The 20,650-nt window shown below is 41.0% G+C and overlaps 1 protein-coding gene across 6 annotated transcripts in view; it reads left to right on the top strand.

Moving 5' to 3' along the window:
* Window positions 1–20,650, top strand: part of cpvl (carboxypeptidase vitellogenic like) — a 120,535-nt gene that overhangs the window by 38,984 nt on the left and 60,901 nt on the right. For all 6 annotated transcript variants that reach the window (XM_068059459.1, XM_068059468.1, XM_068059498.1 and 3 more), the window contains 2 exons: window positions 9,884–9,963; window positions 11,202–11,268. In XM_068059459.1, the coding sequence (XP_067915560.1) occupies window positions 9,884–9,963; window positions 11,202–11,268 (147 nt within the window). The remainder of the gene's footprint in view (window positions 1–9,883; window positions 9,964–11,201; window positions 11,269–20,650) is intronic.

Raw genomic sequence — 20,650 nt, 5'->3', positions numbered from 1 at the left:
TCTCTCTCTCTTTCTTTCCCGAGGCTACCACCATTGGTTGTCTTCCTTACAGCCTGTTCTGAGACTGCCACCATTGTTTTTTTGTTCTTACAACCTGTTATGACTTCAGGAAATCTGGTAAATTTATCTGGAATCAAAAGTCAATAGCTTATTGTCCTTTTCCAATATGCAAAGTCCAGAAGACTGGTTTCCACAGAGTTGCCTGGCCTTCAATTGTTCCCAGGTTTTAACAGCTGCCTGGTACATTTGCATCCTCAGAATCGCTGACTCCTTGTTTACAATCCAAAAGTCTGAGAGGGTGAAGCCCATTGTTCTTTGGGTGTTACCACTACAGACTCTGTTTTTCAAAAAATGTCTTTGATCTCTGTTCTCTGTTGTCCTGGTAATCAAGATTCCTGTCTTGTTCTTAAGCAGAGTGGATGTGAGGTCACCTGACTTCTCAGACTCCATCTTAAACTTTTAGAAATCGCAGTTTTAAAAACATAATCATGTTACAAAATTCAGCATTCATAATACATGTCTTTCTTTATTACCATAGTTTCCATCCTTTGTGTCACCTTGATGAATCTACACTCAATGCCCCAGAAATTCCATCACACAGTGCCTGTTTTTCGAGTGCTAAATGGCATCCAAAGTCTTCAATTTGGCGGGCAGGAAGTATGGGGAAAAAAATTATAGAATAATTTTTAAAAAGGCCATCATGGTCTTAAATTATTGAACTCCGTGTTGAGTCCACAAGGCTGTAGATGTGCCTAATTGAAAGATGAGGTGATGCTGCTCGAGCTTGAGTTGATATTCACTGGAACACTGCAGCAGGCAAGGTGTTGGGCATGAGAGCAGGGTGGTGTGTTGAAATGACAAGCAACGAGATGCTCGGGGTCATGCTTTTGGACTGAGCAGAGGATTTTTAATGATTTTTTTCAATTATTTTATTTTTTTAACCATGTGCCGGTGTTTCATGTTGTGCTTTTGAACAGAGCTGCTCATTATTCTGCCACTAACACTCTCTCTGAACTAATGCTTTGTCTTTCACCACAACCATTAACACTCTCGTTGTCCCCTGACATCTTTGTTATTTAATCTCTCCTGCCTTCTGCCCTATCACACACCTTCCCCTTTATTCTCTTCCCCATCACCACCATCCCCCTTCACTTGCTTAAAACCTAATACTTTTCCTACCTTTGCCAGTTCTGATGAAAGTTCACAGACCTGAACCGTTAACTCTGCTTCTCTTTCCATAGATGCTGCCTGACTTGCTGAGTATTTCCAGTACTTTCTGTTTTTATTTCAGATTTCCAGCATCTTCAGTATTTTGCTTAGATGCCTCTCAGGGGCTAACGAACAATTTATCACCCACTATCACCCTAGAAATAAGAACTATCAATATGCCAGAACCTGAATGGTTAATGTTGTGGAAACACCAGTTAAGGGGTTAAAGCTTGTACAGACAGGGAATCTTGCCAGCAGTAACGGAAATTTGCATTTAAGCTTCACCAACAACCACATGCTTACTGAGACTAATGTTCCCAAAGTACTACAAATTGATGCTAGAGAAACTACAATCCCATTTGACAATACGTAACCAAAAGAAATGCAAATTTTTAATGGTACATCATCCAAAAGAGGGATGATGATAAAAACTCCAACCTTGAATAGGAAATGGCTATTGCAGCCAGTGCCAGCTGCAGCAGTTCTCAGGATACTATGTGGATGAATGAGATTGTACAGAATGTGTGTGTTTATTTGCTTTCCTGGTAAAGCAAGAGAAATACAATGTAAAAAAAAATGTAATTGAAATTCCATTTTTTTTCCGTGTGGCAGAGGTGTGTCATGCCCAGTCCAGGCATGTCCTATTCATAACTTTAAGCATGGACTATATTCAGCATAGCATCTCCTGGAACTGCATTTTCCTTTTGTTTTAAACGAACCACAATGGACATTAAAAGTGGACATGGGCTGTGAAGATGACCACCGAAGGTCAGCTGACTCTTGGCTTGTGTATTTAAGAACTGACTCACTGTCTGAAAGGACAGAAGACTACCTTCCAGACTAAGAGGTGTCATCAACACCCTTCCTGAAACCTTAGAGAGACATTCCCGAATTGAATGGTTTTCTCCTGAAATAAAGAAGGTGATCATCTTAACCGTCCTCAGGATGAATGTCTTAGAACAATGAACAGGATGAGGCTAAACAATTTGGACCCTCACCATATTTGGAAAAGGAACTGTGGGAAGTCACATGGGGCAGCCATGTTGGTCTCCTTTTAAAAATCTTTAAAATACAGACTGCAGAAAAAGCAGCAAGCACCCCAGGCAGTACCATTGTGCCTTAAAAGAACTGGAGACTGTAACATCTTAGAGTCTCTGAACCTGTTCCTTTTCAAGTCCACCAGTACAGAAAACCAACCTCCCACTGATAAGTTTACAATCAATAAACTGCTGAAAAATCCACCTCTTCAAGAGAATCCTGCAATGACTTCGGTATATGACTCTCGCTATTGAATCCACCTGAAAACGCTGCCTTCACCAGGCCCGCAACGCATGCCTTTTCCCCAAGATGAGCCAAATTACATGAATGATCAACTATTCGTTTGCTTGTAATTTGTTAAAGTGCCCTATCCTTTTTAATGCTTTCTTTCTCGTGTGTGTGTGTGTGTGTGTGTGTGTGTGTGAGACTTAGTATTAGACTTTCAGGTTGAAAACATGTGAATAAAAATAACCCTCTTTATTTAAACTCAAGGTAAGTGTGCTGCTGGTTATTCAAATTGGCTATACACATAGGGGTTAAGAAACAAACACATCTTCTTTGTCTAGAACACACAGATTATAGACAGAAAGGGAAAAAGAACTGGGGGATTCAGTTCTCTCTCAATTCTGCCCCTAACAAGTGTGATAATGGAGTTGGACGCCACTTCCAAGCTGGAAAGAATGGTTCCAAGGTCTCCGCAAACCCTTGTGCCAAGTTGGTGCCAGTGGTGACAGTGACAGCAGGCTGCTTGGCAGATACAAAGAGGCTGCAAAGAGATTTAGGCAGGTACAGCAAGTGATTAGGAAGGCAAATGGCATGTTGGCCTTTATCGCGAGGGGATTGGTGTACAAGTATGAGGAAGTCTTGCTACAGTTGTATAGGGCTTTGGTGAGCAGTTTTGGTCTCTACATTTAAGGAGGGATACAATTGCATTGGAAGCAATACAGTGAAGTTTCACTGGATTGGTTCCTGGAATAAGAGGGTTGTCCTATGATGAGAGGCTGAGTAAATTGGGTCTATGTTCTTTGGAATTTAGAAGAATGAGAGGTGATCTCATTGAAACATACAAGATTCTGAAGAGGCTTGACAGGGCAGACACTAAGAGAATAAAAGCAAAATACTGCGGATGCTGGAAATCTGAAATAAAAACAAGAAATGCTGGAACCACTCAGCAGGTCTGGCAGCATCTGTAAAAAGAGAAGCAGAGTTAACGTTTCGGGTCAGTGACCCTTCTTTGGAACACTAAGAGGTTGTTTCCCCCGGCTGGGGAATTTAGAATCTGGGGGCACAGTCTCCGGATAAGGAGTCGATCATGAGGCCTGAGATGAGGAGAAATTTCTTGTCGGAGGGTTGTGAATCTTTGGAATTGTCTATCCCAGAGGGTTTTGGATGCTCCATCATTGAGTATCTTCAAGGTTGCTATAGACAAATTTTTATTCTGTCAGGTTAAAAAAAGGATATGGGGAGTGGGTGGCAAAGTGGAGTTGAGGCCTAAGATCAGCCATGAATCGTACTGAATGGCGGAACAGGCTCGACGGGCCATATAAGTCTCTCCTGCTCCTATTTCTTATGTTCTTGTGTTCTTGTCCTGCAAGAGAGAGGGAAGTGTGTCAGTGAGTGTGATGCCATGTGTTTGGGTGATGAGAGATGTGGGTGTGAGGTTTGCAGCAGTGCTACGCATTTGAGGGTGAAGTGAAGCTATAAGTGTTAGCTATGAGTTGTGATTGATGTTGATTGTTAGTAGGTGGGTGACTCGGGTGTGGTAAATGGGGCTAGTAGTTCATTTGTAAGGGTTTGGCATTTGAAGATACAGTCACTCGTATGAGGTCATTTAACTTCTTCCTGCACTGCATCCAGGTCCTTAGCGCTACACTTCTGTCATTGATAGTGATGGCTATCTGCTTCCACTGCCCTCTCAGTAACTGTCTTGGCCCCTGGTGGGTAGAGGACCTCTCTACTCCTGTCCACCTCATCCACTATGATCTCCAGAGAATTCCATTAGAGAACTCATCAGAGAAGGGCGGCACAGTGGCAACATCCTCACAACTCCAGTGACCCGGGTTCGGCTCTGGGCACTGCCTGTGAGGAGTTTGCAAGTTCTCCCTGTGACCGTGTGGGTTTCTGCCAGGTGCTCTGGTTTCCTCCCACAACCAAAGACTTGCAGGTTGATAGGTGAATTGGCCATTGTAAATTGCCCCTAGTGTAGGTAGGTGGTAGGAGAATGGTGAGGATGTGGTAGGGAATATGGGAATAATGTAGGATTAGTATAAATGGGTGGTTGTTGGTTGGCATAGACTCAGTGGGCCGAAGGGCCTGTTTCAGTGCTGTATCTCTCTATGACTCTATAACTTGGAGCACTCTCTCTGTCCTGTTGCACCATTTTCTCCCTTACTGCTCAGCCATTCTTCCCGATCCATTTCCAGCCCCTGCACCAGCCAGAATACACGTCCCCTTTAAGAGGTGCAGGCTGGTTTTAAGTAGTGCAGGCTGGCTTTAAAATGGTGCTAGCCTTGCAAAAACTTGGCCCTCCTCCTCCCCAGCTACTGAGCAGTGCCTTTATAGTGCTTGGCTGCACACTACTATTATTTAAATTAGCAGCTAGCACGAAGGTTACATTCTGCTTGCATCGGGTGGGTGAACGAATGGGTGAGGGTTAATTGTGCAACGTGATCCCCATGCCCATTTTCAGGCCTTATCCAAATTCTCCCCACTGTGTTTAAACCCAATTGCAACAAGGACGAGTCGACTGTTTTGTATTGGCAAGCCTACTTGGGAATCATTGACCAGAGAGAAAATCAGCATCCAGCTCTCCCCCTGGCTGGGAACAAAGGCTGAAGAAGACAAAGGGACACATGGGCAGTTAGGTTTTATTGAGGCTGCAATGTAGGCCTGGGCCTTGGAGCAGAAAGTTAAAATCCAGCAGGTCAGCTTTTGTAGTCGGAAGTAATATCACATCTCTCTTTATTTCCATATTCAGTTAAGATTATATTAGAATTTAGTTTGATTATATGTTTACTTGTTGTAAAATAAAGCAGCTTAACAATTCGTAACTAGCCATCTCACCAACTATTTCAGTAAAGTTCAGAAAGATTGTAGAAAGGTATGTGTAAAAGATACAATATCCAATTTAGATTACAGTGGTTCCTATTGTTACACTCACAGGTTACGCTTTCATATAATTAGATACTGGACACTGTAGGCACACTTCTGAGTGTAAGACAATCAGGCCTCTTATGAAGTGTCCATTGCTGGTGTACCTTACAAAACATCTTTAGCCAGCTTGTAGCAGGCACCAATACTGAACATGATAATTCCCTGTTTCAGTGGAAAAAAAATGTTCCAATTTTTAAAATTGTCCTCAATAACTATGTAATTCTGGTGAATTTTCACAGTATCCTTTTCATTATCCTAACACCTTCTTTATAATGGGATCAACATGCTGGTGCAGCTTTAGTTTAATCACTGTCTTGTGTGAATTCAGCATTATTTCCTTTAGTATTCAGTTACTTCTTTATAAAACCTAGGGGTGAAATTGATCTTTGGCAGTAATACTAAACTGGCGAGAAGGAATTCATGTCTGTTTTTACACCTTGCCCGATTTTCTCTTCCATTGCCAAGTCACTATCGCCAATTTTCCGGTAATAACGAAGACCAATTTCACACCACCCACCCCATTTCATTTGCTACCTACACCACCTTTTAAAGATATGTTTATCTCTAGATATTCTGCTCCTCGTCTCTGTTAAGCGTCTAGGTTTAGGATAACAAAAATAGGAGCCAAACAGCCGCTAACCTGCAGAATATCATTAATCAATAGCCTCCAATTTACTTCAGTATTTATTTAAACTTCTTGCCCATATGGATTACCTGAACACTCCCCTGGAAGAGACTGGCCAGGTTAGTGGTTATATATTACAGTCTTGCACCAGATCCTCAGGCTGCCTGTGAGCAATGCTAGTGAAGATCAGTTGTTATCACCCAATATTTAGTGAGCTTCATTAAGCCATTAATGACATTTACTAAAACGTTATACTCTATCAAGGTGAAGATTCTTTGATCCTGACCTTTGAACAGTCGCGTTCTAACCCCTTGGTTGTTGGTTGACTGCTGCACAGTTCTTCTGCTTTCCCTAATGCATCCTACTTTATTTCCCTGCGCTGCCAGCCTTCCACCCCCAGCCATTTACCCAGTTATACTGAGCTATAGGCTTGACATGCTATGTAGACATAGCTTTCAGAAGTTGAATTCTGATGTATTCAGATGAAGATTGTGGATGAATGATATGCAAGCAGATAACTGTTTAACCCCTGACCCTATCCTCTGCCTTTTCCAGTGGATGGGGGTTTGGTATTTTGTACTTTGTGTAACTTGTAAAATACTGTTCATTTTCTGTCAAAATTATTAAAGGGGGCATCCCCCATTTAATACAGAATTTAACGTTGTTAACTGTGTAAAAAATAAATGTTAGTACAATCTCAGGCTAGCTCTGTGCTGGAAAAGGAGGTGGAAATATGGTTTCGTGACTTTATGACTCTCTTACAAAATAGAATATACTAAACAGTATACGCAGCTTTTAGAATTGTCACAGGGCTACTTAAAAACACAAGTTATGACTATTTCTAGGCCTTGGCATTTGTAAGTTGTCCATGGAAACCTTGAAAGTTAAATTCCAATTTATCTTTTCTGTAATGAATCTGGGGGTTTAGAGTGCATTCTAAAGTAATGCTAATTCGCTTTCTACAATAATTCCAAATCCCACAGCACACTTGTGTGCCAGGGCAAGTGGGGTGATATTACTTACCATTCTTCATTTGGACTGGTCAGATTATACTGACATCATTAAGAGATTCTCTGGCTTTATTTGAGTTTTAGAGCAACACTTCACAAGCACATTTGGAACACATACTAAATGTGTGCTTAGTTGAGGAAGCCAGGGCACCAGATGTGTATGCATAATCTAGCTGCCAAATACTTGCATCTACCATTGTGCCATCTACTGGCTCAAGGGGACAGTTTCACGAGTTAAAGTAAACGAATTTGAATACAGGGATTCTCAAACACTTTACTTCCAAGTCCCCACTCCCACATTATATTAAAAAAATCCAGTGATCCCCTGTAATAATTAGTATTTCGATACCAAACTTCAACACAGTGTTGAAAGCCAGTGATTCAAATTAATACCACCAGTAAGGGAAGATGGAAATGGATGAATAAACAGGGCCCTGAGCAATTTTAACCCCTTGATCGCATCACCCTAAGGCAGCCCCCTTTCTCCTCCTTGCCTCTTTGCAAATAGACAGGAACACACAGACTACGCTTATCTGTCTGTCAGAAAAGCACATAGCCATGAAGAAAAAGCTCCGAATCTGAGGCATGAGGAAAATCGTGACAAAGCCTTCAGCTATTCTGTTAATGCAGGCTGAAGACATTGAAGCAGAGAAGCAGACTGGATCCCAATTATTATGGCCTTGCTGCTGACCCAGAGACTGTTTTCCATCACCACCACCACCCCTCCCCCCAACCCCCACAAGACCACACTGTCTCTATTAACTCGGTTGGTAGATATACCTACCAATGTGGCTCTGAGCCATTAAGAGTAGGAAGGTGCCTGGGGTTTGATTCCTGGTCTATGCTGAGTTACGAGATCTGAGCTAAGGTGGCAGTAGCGATGTTACAATTGATCTTGAAGCCCCTCTTTCCTCTTATCTCAACACAAAACCCCAACACAGGTTATGGACTTTCTGCAAGCCCAGAGACGGGCAAGTCTCTTTCTTTCCGCCCCCAACACCCACCTCCCCCCATCCTTCACTCCCTCCAAGACATGACACGCACACTCTCCATTGTTGGTGACCACCTCCCCATCTCAGTCACCAATGAGGGAAAAAACAGTCTCTTTTCAACCGTGCAGCCAGCTTCCAGGCGAAACAGTGTGACTCTGCAGGAGGGGAAAGAAAAAGGTTGAGAGGAAGGCTCGCTACCTTGACCCAAGCAACACCAGACCGTCTCACTGATTTCTCGCCCTCAACTTGGCTTTTAAGAAGTTCTACCTCCCTCTATTTTATTTAATAATTAGAAGCAGTGAGTGGGCTATGTCTATGCATGGAGAAACTATCAAAAAAAAGGCTTACCAAGGTAAATCTGTAAAAACCAGTGATCTGCAGAAGAACTCACTCAATGATGTTGCAATTGGTGTCACAACAATGAGAACTTGCACATCCACAGTCTTTGTATCTGAGATTATTCCAATCATTAAAATACACAAGGGAGCAGGGGAGACCACTAATGGAACAATTTGCGACCCTCCACCAACCCCGAAATATTCTTGTGGACTCCCAGTTGAGAAACCCTGCTCCAATGTACATCACTCACATTTTTGGATTCTGAGGCATTGTTGGATTGGAGCCAATGCAATATTACTGTATGCCAGACCAACTCCTTGGGTGGGCTTCAGTAGAGATGATGCAACTAGATTCAGCTATGATTTTTGTACCATATTCTGCAATGGTATAAATTTGGTGAAAAATTACAGTACAATAAATCATATTGAATTACAAATTGTGCTGGTGCATGGACTCGATGGGCCGAATGGCCTCCTTCTGCACTGTAATGACTCTACGGTGCAAGGATTCCTCTTTGCAGCTATAAGTTGTAGTGCGATTGGTTTGTGGAAGCAATGTGACTGAAGAATCTTGCCTGTTGCTGGTTCCTGGTAACCACATAATAAGCAATGATGCTAAATCCCAAAGTAACATCATAGAACAGCTGATGCCTCTTGAGCTACAAAAAACCCTTCAAACATATGTTGCCAAGATCATAATTAGAATATAATTTTGAAGGGAAGCTTCAACATTTCTTATTTATTATAAAATTAGATGTATATATGTAGTACAGGCAAGCAAGCAGGAAATGCAAAAATGCATATGTTACAGGAGATAAATACACAAAGTGCTCTCCTCCAGCATTGCACCTGGGAAGTTAGACCACTCAGCAAAATTTATAGCAATTTGGGAAGCAGAGAACCAGAGTTGGTTGTTGCATTGGAGTTTCTCTGAAGTACAGGCTGAGGACTGGGGAGATGCAAAACTGAGCTTCTACAGTTCCATCACACATGGAGATTGTAACTAAAATGTGAAGTTTACAAAAGCAGTTTCCATTATAAATGTGCACATTGGAATTCATAATGGGAAAAATTAGCAATAGAACATGGACGCAGACAAACAATATATTAGTATAAATGTACTCTAAAACAAATTCCAAGAGCAATAGCTCTTAATTCAGAGTGGTTAGAATGTGGAGCTTGCTACCACATGGGAGTATTTGAGGTGAATAGCATAGATACAATTAAGGGGAAGCTAAATAAGTGTGTGAGGGAGAAAGGAATAGAAGGATATGGTGATAGAGTGAAATGCAGTGAAGTGGGAGGAGGCTTGTGTGGAGTATAAACACTGCCATAGATCTGTCGGACCCAATGGCCTGTTTCTGTTCTGTAAATACTATATAATGACAATGGCTGCTCAACTTGTACAAAAATAAGACCTTGAGAATTAATTTTCATCAGGTGAAGTGGAGTACATGGTGCCATTTTACTTCAGTGTATGTCGTATAGAGGTAACATTTCATTACTCCCGGACACTAGGTTGGCACTGGCTTCAGCTTTACTGACCAGGATGAAGGCTTTGCACGAAATGAAGATGATGTAGGAAGGGATCTGTACAGGTCAGCCTTTTTGTACTACTTCTTTGCATATTTAAACTTTAAGCAAATAGAAATTTGTCTTCCTATTTCTTAGTAAGTGCCCTCAATGTGACCTCTTCAATTTATATTGCTGCCACAATCTGCATTTTTTGTATACTGTTCTTGTTATGAGAAAGAACAAAATCTCTTCACAATTAGATCAGTTTTATTTCAGCCTATTCCCTTGAGTATTTTTTACTTTTTAAGTTAATTCTTTCCACCATACCAAATTCTTTCTTTTAGACCTGGATTCAGAATTTATGTCAAATATAAATTACATTTCTTGCAATTTTTCACCATAAATGTCTCCACTGTGGCCTAAAACAAAGTTCGTTTCATGTACAAAATCAATAGTGTCCATGAAAAAGCCTTCATGTTCACCAGTCGACTTAGTCTAGACGACCAGCTTAAAGACTTATGAACCAATTTGCCTCTTTTCCTTTTCGACAATACCTCCTCATCCTCTAAATCCATATTTGTTTCTTTAGCTGTGCTGAAGTTGGTATTTGGTGAACACCTTGAAGAAGAAACTGATTCTTCAAGATCCCTATGCTTCAGTCTGATTTGATATCTATATAGAGGCATATAGAATGAGGCCTTTGTGAAACTCGCACTTTAGGGACCATTACGAATTAAATTTTCAGAAAATATGTCTTAAAATGGGGACAAGCTCTTTAGGTAGTTGACTTTGGTTCATACTTTTCTACCCCTCCATCCTCTCCCCAGCCAAAGTTAGGTTCACAGCACCTGTGTTATCCTAGGACTTCTCCAAACCATGTGTTTGGAACATTGCGCATAAACATGCTCCTTAAAAATAAAGTGAGTAAAATGCAAATGTTCTTTTCTTAGCCTTCACTGGTGATAAAGATATGATATAGGTTACTTTGGGGGTGGGATCAGTAGCTTCTACTTTTGATGCTGCAATGTTACTCATACTGGTCAAATATTATGAATTTAACTAATGTAAATTAATTGCAATTGTTAGAGACAACTTAAATAATTTACTATAAATGGATGACTGCACTCTTTTAGCTGCTAACTGTTCTCAAACCTGTAGTGAAATCCCATTGCTTTTCCACCAGTTATGGATGGGGGTTGTGTCTGTTTACAGCTATAACCTTCCAAAAAGAATGAAATGCTGTGAGCTAAAGTTGTTGGATGAAAAATCCAGCTGCGGGCTTGGTAAACAATGGAGCATTTAAATGTTTTTTTTTTTGCAGTGCCCTTATCCAGTTCTTTCAGATATTTTATGAATATCAGAAGAATGATTTCTATGCTACAGGAGAGGTGGGTAATCTAATTTTGTATTTTTGTACTCAACAAATCTTTGCTTCCATTTCGACTCTGTTCTTAAAAAAGGAGCCTATGATATTTCTTGGTTACATAAATGAAATTCAAAAGATATATTTCAGAAGGTACAAACATATATTTTGTAAATATCTGTAAATATATATTTTCTTTTCCCTTCTGCTGTCCCTTTTCCAAGATGTGCTAGTGTACAAGATATACATTTCTGATAATATCTATCTTTATAATTTCAATGTGCAACCGGGAACATTGTGAGGAGGGCACGTTTGCGTTTGAGATGCTTGTTAAGAATAGTTTAGAGATTGGCCTCCTATATTAGTATGAAATTCTTAAAACTGCTTTCGAGATTATTCATTAAATTTAATCATGTAAACTGTTAAAAACTTCATAACCAGTGTCTGTATAAAGTTAATTTATTACTTTTCAGAGCAACTGCAATGAAGTTAATTACAATTGTTCAGAAAATCTGTTGGGACCTGACTGTGCTGTTACTGTCATTTCTTTTCTGCTGTCCATATGCTGTCAGTAGAACTCATGCATCCACTTCAGAAAATTGTGAGTTCAAGCCCTTCTCTAATTTAAATGGATGGAAAAGCCGCAGGCATCATTACAGACATACAATCCTCCACACATGACTTTCTCTCTACACCTATCTTGGCAGATATGGACGCCTAAGTGCAAAAGGGGAGAATTTGCCATTGACCTCATAATCTAAGCTGAAACTTTAGTCCAATACTGCATGGTTAAAGTTCTGTCTTTTAGATAAAATGTCAACCATCTGGATGTAGAAAATCCCATGGTACTATTTTGATGCAGAGCAGGCAGTTCCCTTGGTGTCCTGGCCAACATTCCAACCCTCAGTCAACACCACCAAAAACAAATGAACTGGTCATTCATTCCATTTCTTGTTTTTGGGCTGCCACATCTGCTTAAATAACTGTACTGCAAATCATTTCATAGGATGTCCTGAGAATTGGATAAGACACTATATAAATACAAGTTTGTCTTTATCCCTAGGTTTGATGTAGTCTACATGGATTTTAGCAAGGCTTTTGATAAGGTCCCACATGGTAGACTGGTCGGAAAAGTAAAAGCCCATGGGGTCCAAGGGAAAATGGCAAAATTTTGGATCCCAAATTGACTCAGTGGAAGGAAGCAAAAGATAATGGTTGACAGGTGTTTTTGTGACTGGAAGGCTATTTCCAGTGGGGGTCCACAGGGCTCTTGCTTGGCTTCTTGCTTTTCATCATATATATTTTATCGATACATGTATGTACTTTATATATATATATATATATATATATATCTTCTTTGGCCTCCTTATCTCGAGAGACAATGGGTAAGTGCCTGTAGGTGGTCAGTGGTGTGTGGAGCAGCGCCTGGAGTGGCTATAAAGGCCAATTCTAGAGTGACAGGCTCTTGCACAGGTGCTGCAGAAAAATTTGTTTGTCGGGGCTGTTACACAGTTGGCTCTCCCCTTGCGCTTTTGTCTTTTTTCCTGCCAACTGCTAAGTCTCTTCGACTCGCCACACTTTAGCCCCACCTTTATGACTGCCCGCCAGATATATATATATATATATATATAAAATATACAAAGACTTAGACTTAAATACTTAAATGTAGGGAGCATGATTAAGAAGTTTGCAGATGATGCAAAAATTGGCTGTGTGTTTGATAATGAGGAAGAAAGGTGCAGCCTGCAGGAAGATATCAATGGACTGGTCAAGTGGATAAAAAGGGAGGTAATGCATTTTGGGGAGGGCAAACAAGTCAAGGGAATGCACAATAAATGGTATATTACTGAGAAATGTAGAGGAACCTTGGAGTGCATGTCCACAGATCCCTGAAGGTAGCAGGACAGGTAGATAAGGTGATTGAGTAGGCAGACGGGATGCTCTATTTCATTAGCTGAGGCACGAAAAAAGAGCAGGGAGGTTATGCAAGAACTGTATAAAACACGAGTTAGACTGCAGCTAGAATATTACGTACAGTTCTCGTCACCACATTACAGGAAAAATGTGATCGCACCAGAGAGGTTACAGAGGAGATTAATGAGGATGTTGCTAGGACTGGAAAATTTTAGCTATGAGGAAAGATTGATAGGCTGGGATTGTTTCTTTGGAACAGAGGAGGCTGAGGGGAGCTTTAACTGAGGTGTATAAAATTATGCGGGGCCTAGATAGAGTGGTTAGGAAGGACCTATTTCCCTTAGCAAACAGGTCTAGGGGTCAGAGATGTAATTTTATACATGCAATGTATATCTGTATTTATATTTGAATGTAGCTGAACCTCAGGCTGGCAGTGGGTATAGATAGTCTATGACTATCATGAGATTAATTTCCATGCTACAGAAGAGTTGGGAATGATTTCTATGTCACAGACATCTTGAGAATTCGTATTTTTGCAATCAACAAATTTTTGCTTCCATTTTGACTTTTCTAAAAAAAAAATGACCTGCAATATTTATTGGTGACATAAAAGAAATGCAAAAGAAATATTTCAAATGATACTACATATATTTTGTGAATTTAGTGAATAATCTCTAATAATTTTAAGAGTTTGGCATGAGCATGATAGGCCAACTTTTGAACTATTCTTAACAAGCATCATGAATACAAACCTGTCCTTCTCTCAATGGGCCAGATCTGCCCAATGTCATTGGCGAGAGGCCTGAACCATTTTCATGGTTGGGTCTCATTTTAATTTGATAAATAGGAAATCTGGCGGCTCCACTGTTAAAGGTGGGAGCTAGCAATAATTAGGAGTGGCCCAGGAAAGATCAACAGCTGATGTGACTATTTTTGTGAAGCTAGGAGGTGCATTTATTCCTGGACCCCAAAAAATCATTGCAGGAGCTTACCTGCAGCATTTTTGATGCACCTCCCTTTTAAGAACTGCTGGTTAGGCCACTGCATATACACTCGACGAGGCTTGTGCTGTGTGCACTCTGCCAAGTGGAAGCCTAAAATTGCAGCAGAGTCCGATGTATGTTGTAAAATCCCAGTTTGCATATATTAATAGGCTCCTGCATATTTTGGGCACGAGCATTTCTCATCTATGTCTCAGTCCACTTCAAAATCATGGTGGGAATGGCAGAAGTGGGAATAAGGCAGTAAGTTCCGTGCCATGATTTTGGTTGTGATATTACCCTGTCCCACTCAGTGGAGAGGATGAAAATCAGCTACCTTGTCTTTTCACTTTTCCTATCTTCCTCTGTTGGTTACCCATGGAATCAAAGCAGAAGAATAACTATTTTTTTAAAAAACTGTCTTCCTTCTACTCTCTGCTCCCTTGCAGTTAGCTGGTGGCTGGATTGTCAATCATGTAAGTGCATAATTGGATGAGTTTTGTAAGTGGGAATTAGTTTCTCTAATATTTTCTTTAAAATACAAGATTCCCCCATGGCTTAGTGGCCAATTACATAATATGGTGTGGTGCAGAGCCATGATGGCCAGGAAAGTCTTCGGGTTGATCTCTATGTTTTGGCGAATTAATGAATAGCTCAATATTGTGGGATTGCTATATTTGACCTTGGCATACTTTGGCTAGAGAGGGTTTCTTTGGCTACAGCTGCTGTTCTAGGTACCTGTTTGGTGATGCTAAGTTCACTGCTGTAGACATTGTTGTGTTACTGGGTTCTTCACACAAACTTACCAATCAAACACTGATGAATGGTAACAAATACTTTAGGTTCTTTTTCTTGAAGACTCACAATACTATAGACAAGTTACAGGAGAGCTCTACATGCACATCGTACAAATGATTAACACAGCTCCTACTGTGGTCACATGCTGTATGACATTACTTCCTGCAGTGATCGTGCACACTCGCTATTTAAATATTTCTTTTAAAGCAATAGAATATCATCCCCCTTTTTCCTTAAGTAGAACATTATACAGTAAGAATAAATCATATAACAGGATTGCTGTGAACACTGTTTACATAAAAGTTAGATCTCCATCCATCATTTAAGAGTCCCTAAAACGTATAGATGGTTTACTAATACACCCGTACCTCGTAATTGTAAAACTCTTTTGAGATCTTGAATCATCACTACAGTGTTCTTGACTTATGGACAGAGATGTATGGGTGTCCTGCACATTAGCGTTGTGCTGCTTGTCTTCCACAATTTCACACTCAGACCTCACCCACGAACGTTTCTCACTTCTGTTGGAGTATTGGATAAGATGCAATTGGACACTTCCCTTAGTTGACATCTGTGCCTCCTCAGTGTCGCTCTATTAGGTGTTGTGACTTCATATGATCTAAGCTCGCTGCAGATCTTAGATACCACTGAGGGAAACCAGGTTCCTTCTGTTATGTGAATACCTCGAACCTTTTGCCCCACATGTTGTTATGACCAGGTGAGAAAGGGGTCTAGGGGTTCCCTCTCAGCCTTTTCCTGGTTTGACTGTAACAGAGTTTAATTTTTAAAACACCATGTTTTAGCTTCCCCTCAGTGAATCCTTGTTCACTGCTCTCCAATTGTAATGGCAAAGAAATCAACCGGACAGGTTTTCTTAGATTTAAACAAGAAAGGGATAAGTTTATTAACCTTAAAACTCTAATTTTGTTAAAACTACTAGGATTACGCGACATGACCACGCTAGCATGCATACGCGATAAACACAAGCAGATAGGGACAGAAGAGGAGAAAGAATAAAGGGGAAAAGTTTGAAGCAAAGACTGGAGTTCATTTACTGTCTTTTGAGTTCAATGTGGAATGTTTGATTGCAGTTAAATCTAGACGTTTCATTGGGGCCCAGTGCATGCTTTCAAAATTGTTTCAATGTAGGTATCTTTTCTCTTGAGGTTTAAGTGGCTTCAGTGAATCTGGAAATTCATGAGAGAGAAAGCGCCAGGGAGAGACCTTCCTTTTCTTTTGTCTTCAAATTGCGGTCTCTTTTCGTGTTAGAGAGAGAGCGCGAGACAGGGAGATGCTGTCTTCCTTTAAGTTCAGTTGTAGTCTGACTCAAACTGTTCTGTGAACACAATTGAAAACCAAACCTGGGCCAGCAGGTTAGTCATGTGAACAGCTTTTTTTTAAACAAACTCTCCTGCATTTTTGTAGATTCTCCATCTTGGCAGACACCCTCAGGGGTGGGGGTGGTGGAATGCTGGCTTTTTTCACATTCAGTGTCTGGTGATCAAAATCCATTCGGGTTAATTGGATCAGAGAGCAGTTCCATTGTCTTCTCCAGGTAACTGTCTCTTAGAATGCAAATGCTTCCAGCCACCGCTGTGATTTCTTTAAACAAGTCATCTTTTAAGTCCAGCAGCAGTTTAAAATTAATGTTTCATATGACGAAGTTAGTATGCCTCATTTGTGGCAGGAGGGGTCTTCATGGCAATGTAAACTAGGCAATTCTGCGCCTGCATGTCGATTGCGTGTAGACCTCATCTTCTCCTGCTTCTCCAGTAGTCTTTCCACTGATGGAAAGCTGGACAGATGATGACTTGAAAGTGTTGTTCTGATCTACCTCCCGAACATGATTTTGGCTGGTTATGGTAATCCCATGTCTAATGGTGTTACCTGTAAATGCAACATAGCAACCTGGATATCTCATTCCGATTCCCTGCTCTTCGCAATAAGCGATTTAATTGTATGAACCATTCTCTCAGCAAGACTATTGGATCTAGGATAATGTAGAGAGGCTGTTACATGGTTTATGCCCCACTTGGCGCACATATCCTGAAATAGTTTGCCTATATATTGTGGACCATTATCTAATCTAATGTCCTCCGGTGTACCAAAAAGACTAAATATCACACTTATCATATTCGCTATAGATGTGCTTGATGTAACCCTCAACTGTCTGATGATTGAGAATTTTGAAAAGAGGAAATCGTCACCATGAATAGTGAACAGATCCATTGCAATACTCGACTAGGGATGCGATGGAACCTCTTGCGGGTGTAGTGGTTCCTTGTGCTGGTTTGGCTGATGTGCTCGGCATGCCTTGCACATCCTCAGGGCTCTCTTGATACCGCTGTTTAAAGGCCTGCTCGGGTCTGCAAATGAGACCCGACCCAGCCCAAGTCCTTCCATTTTTTCCCGTGCCCGACCTGACCCGACCATCAGTTAACCTACCTTCTGTTTTTCACTTTGTTCCTTACCTGCACAAGCTTAAAATAACACGTCGTCGGGTCCCGTCGAGTTTGGGTTGGGTAGCCGGCCTTTACCACAGTTAATCCCAGGCCAGTAGACAGTTTCCCTCACCAGACATCTTGTTTGATTGATGCCCATGCTACCTTGGTGCAATTGCGACAATATATCCTGACGAAGAGAATCAGCTCCTGTCTTCCTTTAAATATTGCTCCTGTTGAGATACCTAACCCGTCCCTATACGACCAAAAGGATCTTAAGTTGTCTCGAACCTCCTGTATCGTATCAGGCCAACCATCAACAATAACTCACCACAATGCCTTCAACAGTGGATCGTTAGCTGTTTATTCTCTAAGCTGGTTGTACTTGTGCTCTCCAAAGCTCATCGAGTAATCATTAAGAACATCTTCGACCTGTCAACTTGTAGGTCTAATGAAATATCCGCTGTTTTCTTTGGATTTGGCAGTTGGTTCAATGTGTCTGATGTAACCATCCTGCTCCCTGGTTTATAATGGACTTCACAGTCATACCCTTGGATTTTGACTGGTAACCTTTGTAATCTAAATGGCTCATTTGTCAGAGCTTTACACCATATCATTTCCAATGGCTTGTGATCCGTTTCCACAATGAACCGCTTACCAAAAAGGTACGTCTGGAACCTCGTAATGCCAAACTCTAGAACAAGTGTCTCGCGCTTCATGTTCAAGTAATTAGCTTGTGTTAGTGAGTGACTCTGAACCAAATGCTATTGGTTTCCCTTCCTGCATAAGACAAGCTCCTAGTCCTTTCAGTAATGCATTGACTTCCAAGACTGTTTCCTTTCTTGGGTCGTACTGTTGAAGAAGATTTGTCTTCGCTGACAATGACTGCTTAAGTGATTCAAATATGTGTTGGTTCTCCTCTTTCCACACAAACAAAACATCTTTTCTGAGCAGTTGACTCAATGACGATGCTTTTGCAGCAAAGTTGGGTGTATAGGCTGCTAAGAAATTGAACAACTTTAGACATCATTGCAAATCTTCTCAGTCTTGGAGTGTAGGCATAGATTTTATGTCTTCTATTTTGCTTGGGTCAGACATATCCCAGTGTTAGAATAGATCGAACTGAAGAAGTTGAGGTGACTTACATTTATTTCGTACTTCTTGCTTTAAAACAAGACCTTCTCTGCTTGCCTTTTGCATCAACACAAAAAGATTTCAATCTTGCTCTTCCTTAGTGGTACTCTTGACTGCAATGTCATTCGCTATACATAGGCAATCAGGAACATTTTCAGTAATCCTGTCCAAATGTTGCAGGAATAGATCTTGACTTACAGATAACCTCTGGAAACAATACCTTCCAAATGGTGTTTTAAACATGGTTAGTTCCTACGATCCTTCTGATAAATGTATGGACCAATAACCATGTTTCGCATTTAATTTGGAGAAAAACTTTGCTCCAGCAAATCATGGGTTTAACTCTTCCAATGTTGGAATTTTATGTGGACAGCTCTTAATTGCACGATTCAAATGTCTTGGGTCCAAACACACCTGAATTATATCATCTTCTTTCAGTACACAAGTGACAGAGCTACATCAGTTGGTGTGTAATTGTACAAGACGAATAATGCCATTTCGTTCCATATTGTTTAATTCAGTGCTCAGCTTTTCCTGGATATGTACACTGCACTTCCTAGGTGGGTCAATTGAAGGAATTGCATCTTCTATTAAATGAAATACAACATCACCTTTGAACCTCCCCACAGAATCGAACCTGTCTGGGCACTTCAGCTGTAAGTCATGGACTGACTCGATAGGGTCATTTTTAACATTTTCTTGCACAAATGGTGCATTGTTGATCTTGTGTATGGTCACAATTTTGAACTCCCTACATGCCAGTAATCCTGCTACAGCCGGACCATTCATTGTCTACTGAGTAGAAAACCTGTAATGACCATGCAGATTTGCCAAAGCTGCACTTTAATGTCAGTATACCGATATAATGGATTGGTGACCCCTTGTAAGCTGTCAACCTGGCTGTCGTAGGCTGTACCATTGACTCCCATTGATGAAGATACATGTCTTTTAAGATTTTTAATGGCACAATTTTAGCACCAGCTCCGGTGTCTATTTTGGCTTTGTGTGTGTGCTTGCCATTCTTGTTCGGGCATATAATGTTGATTGTAGCAAAAGCCTCTAGCTGTGTGAGTGCATCCAACATCGTGCCACATTAACAGTGTGGAAAGCCTGCTCTCTTTCATGTTGAAGAGCTTTCTTCACAGCATCTTACACCTTGTCTGTCCTGTTACTAACTTCATGTTTGTGTCTATGCTTGCAGTGACTTCTAGCACACTCCTTGTTGCTGCTGCCAGCACGTCGCACACACTTTTTATTTGACCATGGCTTATTGTAGCCTCTGACCACAGTGTCATAGCCAGATTTCCTGCACTGACGTGGCAAATATCCTATCAAGCTACACACCTTGCAGTGGTATTGAAACACCGGACAATTCCGCGGCTGATGCAGGAAACCGCACCGCCCATAGGATTTATTCTGTTTTGACGGTTGGCCACTTTGCCAATAGTCCTGGCCACACCCATGCTTACAGATGTTGCCTTCCTGCCACAATGGCTTCGTACTTCCTATCGTCTTTCAACAAGATGTCGAAATCATACCTTTCCTTTCCAATAGGTCTCTCTGGAAGGCTTCAATTTTTGTTGAAGCAATGATGAGTTCCATGATTCTCTCTGACAACCTGGCTTCAGAGAAATTACAGTCTCTGACCTTATCATGGCATTGGCTAATAGACTGATTAATTGACTCCTAAGGCTGTTTTCTGAATGCGATTAACTCTAAACGGTGGATCCTGAAATTCACCTTTACGCGGAGTTGATCTTCCAGTGTATTCCAGAGCTTCACCGGGTCTTTTTGTTCTTCATCAGATAAACCTGATGTATTAATTCGATGAAGTCCCTCATTTCCAATGGCTATTTTAATCTTCACTCCCTGTCTGTCAGGTTCAGTGACAGATAAATCCAAGAAACATAATTCCATTCTCTGGCGAAAAAGCTTAAACTTGGATAGGACATCTGTGACTTTCCAATTCACAACGGGGAAATTTAGCAGTCATGGTTCCGATGCTCCTTGCTTCTCGCGGATTCTTTTGGGTTTTCTGTGGTTTGGGTTTCCTTTGATGGAAATACTAAACAGTACTGCAGAACTGCTGTAGCTGCAGCTTGAGTCTTCGCCAAGCAGAGCCCTGGACTCTGTAGCACTG

Source organism: Heterodontus francisci, chromosome 2 (assembly GCF_036365525.1).
Source record: "Heterodontus francisci isolate sHetFra1 chromosome 2, sHetFra1.hap1, whole genome shotgun sequence".
NCBI classification, from domain to species: domain Eukaryota; kingdom Metazoa; phylum Chordata; class Chondrichthyes; order Heterodontiformes; family Heterodontidae; genus Heterodontus; species Heterodontus francisci.
Note: the sequence above shows the minus strand (reverse complement) of the source record. Positions and strands in the feature narration are given on the sequence as shown.